This window comes from Gobius niger, assembly GCF_951799975.1.
Source record: "Gobius niger genome assembly, chromosome: 1".
In the NCBI taxonomy this organism is placed as follows: Eukaryota; Metazoa; Chordata; class Actinopteri; order Gobiiformes; family Gobiidae; genus Gobius; species Gobius niger.
The window spans coordinates 75,890,766-75,903,019 of NC_136852.1; the positions used below are offsets into that span (position 1 = coordinate 75,890,766).

The 12,254-nt window shown below is 41.9% G+C and overlaps 1 protein-coding gene across 1 annotated transcript; it reads left to right on the forward strand.

The window, feature by feature from the left end:
- Window positions 1-135: 135 nt before the first annotated feature.
- uqcc3 (ubiquinol-cytochrome c reductase complex assembly factor 3) lies at window positions 136-4,859 on the forward strand. Its single transcript, XM_079571364.1, has 2 exons — window positions 136-279; window positions 4,719-4,859. The coding sequence occupies exons 1-2, from the start codon at window positions 163-165 to the stop codon at window positions 4,833-4,835; spliced, it is 234 nt and encodes a 77-aa protein (XP_079427490.1). The 5' UTR covers window positions 136-162; the 3' UTR covers window positions 4,836-4,859.
- Window positions 4,860-12,254: the final 7,395 nt, after the last annotated feature.

Below are 12,254 nucleotides of genomic sequence, written 5' to 3' on the forward strand. Positions count from 1 at the left end.
CCTCGGTTTCCTCCGTTTATCCTCCGTTTATCCTCCGGTTTATCCTCCGGTTTATCCTCCGTTTATCCTCCGGTTTATCCTCCGTTTATCCTCCGGTTTATCCTCCGGTCTGTCCTCCGGTTTGTCCTCCGCGTGAGCCCGTGAGCCGCAGCCTGAGGGAGGATGAGCGCCCTGCGGACCATGCTGGTCTCCAGTGGCATCGCGCTGGTGCTGGGGGTGGGCTACGGGACCTGGTCCATCATCGCCCCCGGAGAGTCACGGCTGAAGGAACAGCTCAAGGTGAGTGAGACCTGCTCAGAGTGAGTGTTTCTCCAGACTGAGACCTGAGAAGAGTTCATGTGTACCTGTCTGGTGTTCACGCGTGTCCTCAGTCACGTAAACACAGACTCCAGACCAGGTGGAGACAGAAGCTCGAGCTCTTCCACGTTTCCCTGTTTAAATTTGGTCACATGATAAAGTATAATGTGGATTTTCTAAGCGTTGTCAGTTCTATATATATATATATATATATATATATATATATTACACATATAAACAAACATTGTTATCGTGATCGTTCCGTTTATATCGTGATATCGTTTTTTCAATCAATCACATGTTATTTGTATCGCGCCCAACAACAGCCAGGAGGTCCCAGAGCGCTTTCCAGGATCAAAACAAGAATCACAGTCGACAACAATAAACACAAACACATAAAAGCAGCATCGAGTCGGTGGCTTTGGATCGAAGGCTTTTCTGAAAACACGTGTCTGTGATTTAAAAACACTCTGATGTTTGGAGGCTGGACCGGACGTGCGTTCACGGCTTTGGGCCTCGTCGCCCTAATACGTGTCATAAGTAATTGTCTGAAATATACAACAAATGTTTAGTAAAAGAGAAGTTCTGATCTAAGAGGAACCCATAATTTGAAAGTACAAAGTCTTCATTCCACCTTGAGAAGTCACGGTTTACATCTGTGGAACATCTTAGATGGACACTGAAGGCGCTGACCGTCTACAGCATTTTAAAAAACTGTATAAGAGAAGTGTGTTTGAGAAACATGTTACAGACCTGTGACCTTGTCTTCATCATACTCAGTAAGTCATTGTGTATTATTGTGACTTTGTGCCACAGCAGTGCTGATATAACTAATGTCACCAACCCTCTAGTCCTTTAGTCTGTATCGCAGGAACTTGAGAGAATTTACTTGTGAAAGAAAACTTAATGCTGTTATTGCTCATTGCCACGGACCATCATTTAACAACACATTATTAGGGCGAGAGATGGACCAGCTGGAGGCCCCCCCGTTTCAACAGGTCCATTAACCTTGTCTTTAAAGCACTAGTACAGGTTACTTATGTTACTAAACTGCTCACACCAACACCCTGGTTAGGGCAGCGGGGTGGGGGCACGCTGAGGGGGGGCCACATTACACCCTGGCTTTTTAATGCACCTCACCCTAAACCCTAACCCTAACCCAAGGCAAACAATCAAAAACCACTAAAACAAGTTAAAGTAATAATGATAATAACTAGAAATGCAATGGCTGCGCCATTGCGATTGACTGCGGAAATGCGGGAAGCGAATGCAGAAATTGCATAAACTCTTCAATTTGCATAAATTGGTAAAATGCATAAAATGTAATGTTGCATAAACTGTATAAACTGCATAAAGTGGTAAAATGCATGAATGGGTTAATTTGCATAAATTATGTAAATTGCATAAACGCTTTAAAATGCATAAATCCTAAATGGCATAAACTCTTAAGTTGCATAAACGCTTTAAAATGCATTAACTGGTTAAATCCCATAAAGTGGTTACTTTGCATAAATTATTAATGTTGCATAAACTTTTAAATTCCATAAACTGGTCAAACTGTTGAAAGTGCTTGATTGGCAGAAGCACAAATGGCTGAAAGGCGGAGTTTCCCCATTGGCTGGATTCCCACATACACACCAATGCAAACATTTCAAACTCTCGTATAAAAAAACTGGAAAACTGCAGAAGGACAATTTTTTCTCAAAACCCACAAGTTGCAGAAGCTGAACCTGCACAAAGTGCAGAAATTGCATAAAATGCAGAAAAAAGTGCAGAAAAGCATGGATTTGCGGCAGCCCCATTATAAGTCAATGGGAAAAATCTCCGACATTTTGGCCGATTGCGGAAAAACCGTAAGTTGCAGAAGTCCCAAAAGTAACAGCACCTTCTCCTCAACATGAGGAACAAAAGTAACAGCACCTTCTCCTCAACATGCGGAACAAAAGTAACAGCACCTTCTCCTCAACATGAGGAACTAAAGTAACAGCACCTTCTCCTCAACATGAGGAACTAAAGTAACAGCACCTTCTCCTCAACATGCGGAACAAAAGTAACAGCACCTTCTCCTCAACATGAGGAACAAAAGTAACAGCACCTTCTCCTCAACATGCGGAACAAAAGTAACAGCACCTTCTCCTCAACATGAGGAACTAAAGTAACAGCACCTTCTCCTCAACATGAGGAACTAAAGTAACAGCACCTTCTCCTCAACATGAGGAACAAAAGTAACAGCACCTTCTCCTCAACATGAGGAACTAAAGTAACAGCACCTTCTCCTCAACATGCGGAACTAAAGTAACAGCACCTTCTCCTCAACATGAGGGACAAAAGTAACAGCACCTTCTCCTCAACATGAGGAACTAAAGTAACAGCACCTTCTCCTCAACATGAGGAACTAAAGTAACAGCACCTTCTCCTCAACATGAGGAACAAAAGTAACAGCACCTTCTCCTCAACATGCGGAACAAAAGTAACAGCACCTTCTCCTCAACATGAGGAACAAAAGTAACAGCACCTTCTCCTCAACATGAGGAACAAAAGTAACAGCACCTTCTCCTCAACATGCGGAACAAAAGTAACAGCACCTTCTCCTCAACATGAGGAACTAAAGTAACAGCACCTTCTCCTCAACATGAGGAACAAAAGTAACAGCACCTTCTCCTCAACATGAGGAACAAAAGTAACAGCACCTTCTCCTCAACATGAGGAACGTTTTGATGCAAAACTTGCATAAATTGCACAAAGCATGAAAGTGCTGAAAGCTGGAGAAAATCGGGAAAAAGATGGAAGAGGAATAATAATAAAGAACATGAAAACCAATAATTGACTGCGGAAGAATTCAGCAGTCAATCAATTATAAAAACAAATAAATAAGTCGATAAACCACTATTGCAATGGCAATGTGGTCATGGGAATGAAGAAACATGATATTTTTATCATCATCATTGTTAAGGTGATGGTGAAAATAGTAAAATACAAGACATCAGTGATGTATGTACATGTGTGTGTGTATATATGTCTATGTATGTATGCACATATATATGTATATTATAAAAATATAAGAAATGCAATACTTAAAGAATGATGTAAATCAATAGAATGGTGACAGGGTTTTATAAGTAATGACTGATTATGGTGTTTCGTGAATGGGAAAGAAACATGAAAACAATAATAACAATAACAACCTAAGTAATAATGTGTTGTAATGTGTGTAATGTGTGTAATGTGTGTTGTAATGTGTGTTGTAATGTGTGTTGTAATGTGTGTTGTAATGTGTGTTGTAACACTATTATTATCACCCCATTGGGAACTGCAGCTGGAAAGTAAAACTAATCTTGAATTCGGGGTCGGCACCTGTAAGCTTTCTTGCTTCGGCCGAACTCCCTTTGAGTTTAACTGTTCTGTGACTAAGTAATGTAAATAACGTAAACAATGTAAATATAATGACTCAAATCAATCAAATCAATCAAAATGGTAAATTATCTGGGATTCGAACCCACGACCTTCTGATCATTTATTTTATTTATGGTTTATTTTGTAGGGACAGTGCAAGTTAATGAACAAGCCACACCGGATTGTAGCCTTAGGCTAATTTTCATCCGTCGTCCCCCATGCGCACTCTCAAACACACTCTCATACATCCTGGCCTATTGTGCATGTTTTTAGTGGTAGGGGAAACCGGAGTACCCGGAGGAAACCTACGCAGACACGGGGAGAACATGCTTTTTGTTGCGTTTTCATCCTGGTTATTTTGGTGTTTTATTCCAGACGCTTTTAGATTTGGGTAAAACCAAGGTCGGGGGAACAGGTTTATTTCTTTTACATTTGTATCTTTTCTATGAGGTGAAACGACCAAGAAACACTTTCCACATTCTTCTTCTTCTGCTTCTTCTTCTTCTTCTTCTTCTTCTTCTTCTTCTGCTTCTTCTTCTGATTATTCTGATTATGATTGTTATTATTGTTTTTATATTATTATTAATAATATTTTTATTTGCTTTTGTATTTTTATTATTATTAATATTATTATGATTATTTTTATTATTATGATTATTTTTTTTCTTTTCTTTATTATGATTTTTATTATGATTATTATGATTATTATTATTATTATGATTATGATTATCCTGGCTCCTCCTGGTGCCGCTGTCACGCTGCAGGCGCCTCCTCTGTCCACTGGGGGGCAGTGTTGTGTAGGACATGTGAGGCTCTGCTCTCCCATGTACACACCGTTAATACACATTTTATCCAGTTTTACCCAAATCTAAAAAAGGCGACAAACACGATGAGAAATCCAACAGAAGCGCTTGTAGATCTTGGCTCTAACATGCCGCGTTCCTCTGGCCTGGAGGCCCTGCCCCTTTAGATTTGGGTAAAGCTGCTCCTCATGTGAAAACGTCTGAATCCTTGTGTGTGTGTCCCAGGACCTCCCCGAGAACGACCCCTCCAAGATGGAAGAGTCCCGGAGGAGGACGGCTCTGGTGATGCAGGTCCTGAAGGACGCGTCTGAGACCAGCGAGAACATCGCGCGCTCCCGGTGACGGACACCAGGGGGCGCCTGTGGACTGTACAACCTGTGGGCTGGAGAATACATGCAACTGGACAGGGGGGGGGGAAAGGCTTCTATTCTGTGTCTGAAATAAAGAAAACTGAAAAACCGCATCTTCTTCTGTTTCCCTGGAGCCACATCGGTCTGACATCGGAAAATATGAGGCTGTCGGTCCAAAGACGGGTTAAAGGAAGTGAAATACACCGTTATTCTTGACCAATTTATTTCCCTTTTTTCCCTGAGTTTGTTTGCACCATTTTCCCAATTTTAGTTTAAAAAATCTTGTCTTTTTTCCCTCATTTTCCCAATGTTCCCGCTCGTTTATGCTCCTTTTTATTAGTGGATTAATGAACATGTTTTATTAAAGTGTCATCCTTTAGAGCAGTGGTTCTCAACCTGGGGGTCGGGACCCCCAAGGGGGTCGCGAGACGAATTTTGGAGGTCGCCAGATCATGTAGATAAAATATAGCCTACATACTTTTTTTTAGCGTATATTATAATATTTTATTGTCTCATGTGTGTGCTATTTTACCAGAGTGCCATTATATGTTCGTAATTTGATGAATTTTATTTTAACCATTTGTTTATTTCTTTGTTTTTTAACAATTATGCAGGCTAATGTTCCGATTTCTCACGGTGTGACCCGGGCGGGGGGTCACAAACCCCTTTTACTGTTATAATGGGGGTCGCAGCTCCAAAAGGTTGAGAACCACTGCTTTAGAGGAAGATCTTAACTATGTCTGATATACCATAAACATCACAGACTCTGATTGATTGAACATTTTATTTCGAGCTACACAAAACAGACACAAAAGCGAGAAAAAACAATAATAATAATTACCAAAAAAAAACAGCATTCTAGCTCGAAAAGGAGTGGGAAGAAGACAAGCTGGAACCAGAGCTTTAAATCTGTTTTTCAGATTTCCTCTTCTTCAAACCGGAACAGATCAGGATTATTATTTATTTTAAATTTTAAACAAAGCAGTTCCTTGTACGATGAATCATCCTCCGAATATTACAGAGTCTGTTCTCTCAGAATTACAATATTCATAATTACTACGAATATTTTCTCGATTCTCCCCATTTTTTGTCCAATTTTTCCCCCACTGTTTTGTTGTTTCCTATTTTTCCTGAATGTGTCACCGATTTAAAACATTTATTTCAGCCTCATTTTGTCCAACGTGTTCCTCATTGTTGCTGAGCAGGGGAAGCTGCAGACCCGGAGACAGAAACACTGTGAAGCGAATCCACCGTGAGAGGGAGTGCGCCCCCTGCTGGTAAAGACGGATACACGACGGTGTCAGGTCTGGGGAAGATGGATTTGATCAACTCAACAAACGTGAGACTTTAACCCAGTTATTTCACTTTTAGATTCTTATGAACCAATATAGAAATCGTAGATGCTTCTGTTTGATGAAGCTAACCTGACACATTCATTTTCTGCTAAAGATAGCATTTATGCTAGTTCTAAATCAGTAAAAACAATAAATAATCCCAGTTACATGATGCCCAAAGTTTACATGCTGTAAAGTAAATACATAATTTATTCATAATGATGTATTACGGGTACTTTTACTTTCTGTGGCAAATTATTGCATATTTTAATTGTGAAGAATCTTGGCCTGGACGAGTTTGATCCCGGATAAATAAAGGACAAATACAATCAAATAAAAAGTTATGGCATCATTATTAATGGCACATAGTTGCATTTATGTCATTCCAGACTAGTTTTGACCGTATTATTATTATTATTATTATTATTATTATTATTATTATTATTATTATTATTATTAGCCCAGAATTACAACATTTGATTTTTACACATTATTGACGTCAGTTTGATCTTTTGTTTTTCTGCTGAATTTAGGAAACAGGGAAAACCCTGACAGGAACAAATGTTGTTTTTTACTTTGTTTTTGCATCTGCAAACTAACATTATTAACCTATGATTTCTCTCCTTTACTGATCACAGCACTGGCCGTTTCCACAATAAACATGTGATTTTGTTCAGAAATATTGTCTCTGTCCCTTATTGAACAAATGAACAAATGAAGGCTCTGTTCTACAAAATACAATGAAAGGAGTAAAACACAGTTTTAATTTCATAAAATAACCCAAATAACAGCACCTGTCGCCTAAACTAAGATACAAGTCAACACATTCTAAATTACACAAAATAATCCCAACGATACAACTGTAAAACATAAGCTAAATACCGTCGTAAATCCGTCTTCACCAGCAGAGGGCGCTTTCACGATAGGGTCTGCAGCTTTACATTGTTTTTATCACCGATACATTCCTGATGATGTTCCTCACCTTGTTCTGCTTCTGCTTCAGGTGTCGTGAAAGTCCAGTTTTCCGTGGGTTCATGAAGGCAGCACGTGCTCACGCTGCCCCCTGCAGGTCGGGAGAGGCATTCGGACTCCAGCGCTTTAACCATACTTAGTTTACGAAGCCGATACCTGAACGATACTTTTCACGACACCGATCCTGAAACAGAACAGTAACGTGCAGCGGTTAAATCACGCGGTGTGTTTCCATAGTAACGTCAAACAGCTGGACCGGGCGGAGTAATGGTGGGTTCATGCGGGAACTCAGGCGAACTGCCCCAGTTTGGGAAACGCACCATGAACTACTGAGGAACCACAGAGGAACCACCGAGGAACCGCTGAGGAACTACTGAGGAACCACAGAGGAACCACCGAGGAACCGCTGAGGAACCACCGAGGAACCGCTGAGGAACCACTGAGGAACAACTGAGGAACCACTGAGGAACAACTGAGGAACCACTGAGGAACCACTGAGGAACAACTGAGGAACTACTGAGGAACAACTGAGGAACTACTGAGGAACAGCTGAGGAACTACTGAGGAACAACTGAGGAACAACTGAGGAACCACTGAGGAACAACTGAGGAACAACTGAGGAACAACTGAGGAACAACTGAGGAACCACTGAGGAACAACTGAGGAACTACTGAGGAACCACTGAGGAACCGAGGTTTATTTATTCAGCACATTTGAAGAACTGAACTGCCCCAAAGTGCCTCCATGTTCAGACACACAGAGATGAACCAGGCCTGAGGAGCAGATGATCCGTGGACTGGGCGGAGCCGACGTTAACGACACATTTAAAAGATCAGATGATGGCTGGTCGGGCGGAACTGGGACTGTGGTTGTTCGGAGCAGGCAAGATGGCGGAGGCTGGAGCGGAGCAGGCAAGATGGCGGAGGCTGGAGTGGAGCAGGCAAGATGGCGGAGGCTGGAGCGGAGCAGGCAAGATGGCGGAGGCTGGAGTGGAGCAGGCAAGATGGCGGAGGCTGGAGTGGAGCAGGCAAGATGGCGGAGGCTGGAGTGGAGCAGGCAAGATGGCGGAGGCTGGAGTGGAGCAGGCAAGATGGCGGAGGCTGGAGTGGAGCAGGCAAGATGGCGGAGGCTGGAGTGGAGCAGGCAAGATGGCGGAGGCTGGAGTGGAGCAGGCAAGATGGCGGAGGCTGGAGTGGAGCAGGCAAGATGGCGGAGGCTGGAGTGGAGCAGACAAGATGGCGGAGGCTGGAGTGGAGCAGGTGGGTAAGGGTGTCAATCAGCCAACCAGGGAGCAGGATCAGCCACGCCCACCAGGGAAGAAGCCAATGCCACGCCCACCAGGGAAGAAGCCAATGCCACGCCCACCAGGGAAGAAGCCAAGGCCACGCCCACCAGGGAAGAAGCCAATGCCACGCCCACCAGGGAAGAAGCCAATGCCACGCCCACCAGGGAAGAAGCCAAGGCCACGCCCACCAGGGAAGAAGCCAATGCCACGCCCACCAGGGAAGAAGCCAATGCCACGCCCACCAGGGAAGAAGCCAATGCCACGCCCACCAGGGAAGAAGCCAATGCCACGCCCACCAGGGGAAGAAGCCAATGCCACGCCCACCAGGGAAGAAGCCAATGCCACGCCCACCAGGGGAAGAAGCCAATGCCACGCCCACCAGGGAAGAAGCCAAGGCCACGCCCACCAGGGAAGAAGCCAATGCCACGCCCACCAGGGGAAGAAGCCAATGCCACGCCCACCAGGGAAGAAGCCAATGCCACGCCCACCAGGGAAGAAGCCAATGCCACGCCCACCAGGGAAGAAGCCAAGGCCACGCCCACAGCAGGACAGGACAGACAAACATACACTACAACAGTAAACAGTAACAGAGTAAACAATAACAGAGTAAATAAACAATAACAGAGTAAATAAACAATAACAGAGTAAATAAACAATAACAGAGTAAATAAACAATAACAGAGTAACAATAACAGAGAAAATAAACAATAACAGAGTAAATAAACAATAACAGAGTAACAATAACAGAGTAAGTAAACAATAACAGAGTAACAATAACAGAGTAAGTAAACAATAACAGAGTAAACAATAACAGAGTAAATAAACAATAACAGAGTAACAATAACAGAGTAAATAAACAATAACAGAGTAAATAAACAATAACAGAGTAACAATAACAGAGTAAATAAACAATAACAGAGTAAATAAACAATAACAGAGTAAACAATAACAGAGTAAATAAACAATAACAGAGTAAACAATAACAGAGTAAATAAACAATAACAGAGTAAACAATAACAGAGTAAATAAACAATAACAGAGTAAACAATAACAGAGTAAATAAACAATAACAGAGTAAATAAACAATAACAGAGTAAATAAACAATAACAGAGTAAACAATAACAGAGTAAACAAACAATAACAGAGTAAATAAACAATAACAGAGTAAATAAACAATAACAGAGTAAATAAACAATAACAGAGTAAATAAACAATAACAGAGTAAATAAACAGTAACAGAGTAAATAAACAATAACAGAGTAAACAATAACAGAGTAAATAAACAATAACAGAGTAAATAAACAATAACAGAGTAAATAAACAATAACAGAGTAAACAATAACAGAGTAAATAAACAATAACAGAGTAAACAATAACAGAGTAAATAAACAATAACAGAGTAAATAAACAATAACAGAGTAAATAAACAATAACAGAGTAAATAAACAATAACAGAGTAAACAATAACAGAGTAAATAAACAATAACAGAGTAAACAAACAATAACAGAGTAAATAAACAATAACAGAGTAAATAAACAATAACAGAGTAAATAAACAATAACAGAGTAAATAAACAATAACAGAGTAAACAATAACAGAGTAAATAAACAATAACAGAGTAAATAAACAATAACAGAGTAAACAATAACAGAGTAAACAATAACAGAGTAAACAAACAATAACAGAGTAAATAAACAATAACAGAGTAAACAATAACAGAGTAAATAAACAATAACAGAGTAAATAAACAGTAACAGAGTAAATAAACAGTAACAGAGTAAACAAACAATAACAGAGTAAATAAACAATAACAGAGTAAATAAACAATAACAGAGTAAACAAACAATAACAGAGTAAATAAACAATAACAGAGTAAATAAACAATAACAGAGTAAATAAACAATAACAGAGTAAACAATAACAGAGTAAATAAACAATAACAGAGTAAACAATAACAGAGTAAACAATAACAGAGTAAATAAACAATAACAGAGTAAACAATAACAGAGTAAACAATAACAGAGTAAACAATAACAGAGTAAACAATAACAGAGTAAACAATAACAGAGTAAATAAACAATAACAGAGTAAACAAACAATAACAGAGTAAATAAACAATAACAGAGTAAATAAACAATAACAGAGTAAACAATAACAGAGTAAACAAACAATAACAGAGTAAATAAACAATAACAGAGTAAATAAACAATAACAGAGTAAATAAACAATAACAGAGTAAATAAACAATAACAGAGTAAACAATAACAGAGTAAATAAACAATAACAGAGTAAATAATAACAGAGTAAACAATAACAGAGTAAATAAACAATAACAGAGTAAACAATAAGAGGAGAACCTGCAGGTAATGAACTCCTGATGTTTAAATCTCATGAGCGCCTGATGAAGAGATGAAGCTCCTCGTCCTTGTGGGGGGTGGGGGGTGGGGGGGGGGGGGGGGGGGACATTTGTAAAGCCCACGGAGCGTCTGCCCACGTGGAGCCGCCGCAGCCTTGGCCCTGCCCTCCCTCACCCCTCCCTCACCCCTCCCTCACCCCCTCCCCCGCCCACACCGGTCACCCTCTCGCTCCGCTCACCCTTTGGCCCCCGCTGCACCGACACCAGGCTGCGCCGCCTAAAAGGGTCCGGGGGCCGGCGCACCACGCGGCCCCGCAGCCCCCTGCCTTTCTCCTGCAGCCATTAGCCGCCCCCGGCACAAACGCACCTTTATTCAGCTGCGGGCGGATGAAAACAGCACTCCAGCCCTCTCCCGGCTGAAAGGAGCGGCGTCTCTTTCACTCGGTAATCGTGTCCTGGGAGACCTCTTCACAGGCGGAGGAGACTCCAGCTCCGCACATGCATTAGAGCCTGACACCAAAATATTTCCCATTTCAGGCACTTTGTTCAGCGCGAGGTTGTAACATTATCTCCATTCAGCGTTTCTTTAATTCCATTCTGAGGTGATCACGGCACACGGAGAATGTCTCGCTTCAGAAGCACTAAATAAACACGACAATGATCCTGCGAGTGCGAGGCTGTGTTTAAAGAGTCACCGAGTCACTCAAGTTTCAAAACGCCGCTTTAATGACTTTACCTTTATTATTTAGTATTTCTACCACAGGGAAGGAAACGCTGCAGCAGAGGCTTTTCTTCAGGAAGCATCCTGATGTCAGAACTAAAGCCGAGACCCAACCAGGACTATGAGCACTTACGATACCGATACCGATACCGACACCGACACCGATACCGACACCGATACTGAGCACAAAGGCCGGAAACCAAAGTCCTTGTGTTCGTGTTGATGCAGAACTTTGCAGAACTGATTTCAGATCTTCTGTTCTGACACTAAAGTCTCATTGGTCTGTGAGCGTGTGGATCCTTGTGGAGGCGTGTGGATCCTTGTGGAGGCGTGTGGATCTATGTGGAAGCGTGTGGAAGCGTGTGGATCCTTGTGGAAGCGTGTGGATCCTTGTGGAAGCGTGTGGATCCTTGTGGAGGCGTGTGGATCCTTGTGGAGGCGTGTGGATCTATGTGGAAGCGTGTGGAAGCGTGTGGATCCTTGTGGAAGCGTGTGGATCCTTGTGGAGGCGTGTGGATCTATGTGGAAGCGTGTGGAAGCGTGTGGATCCTTGTGGAAGCGTGTGGATGTGTGTAGATGCGTGTGGAAGCGTGTGGATCCTTGTGGAAGCGTGTGGATCCTTGTGGAAACGTGTGTGGAAGCGTGTGGATCCTTGTGGAAGCGTGTGGATCCTTGTGGAAGCGTGTGGAAGCGTGTGGATCCTTGTGGATCCTTGTGGAAGCGTGTGGATCCTTGTGGAAG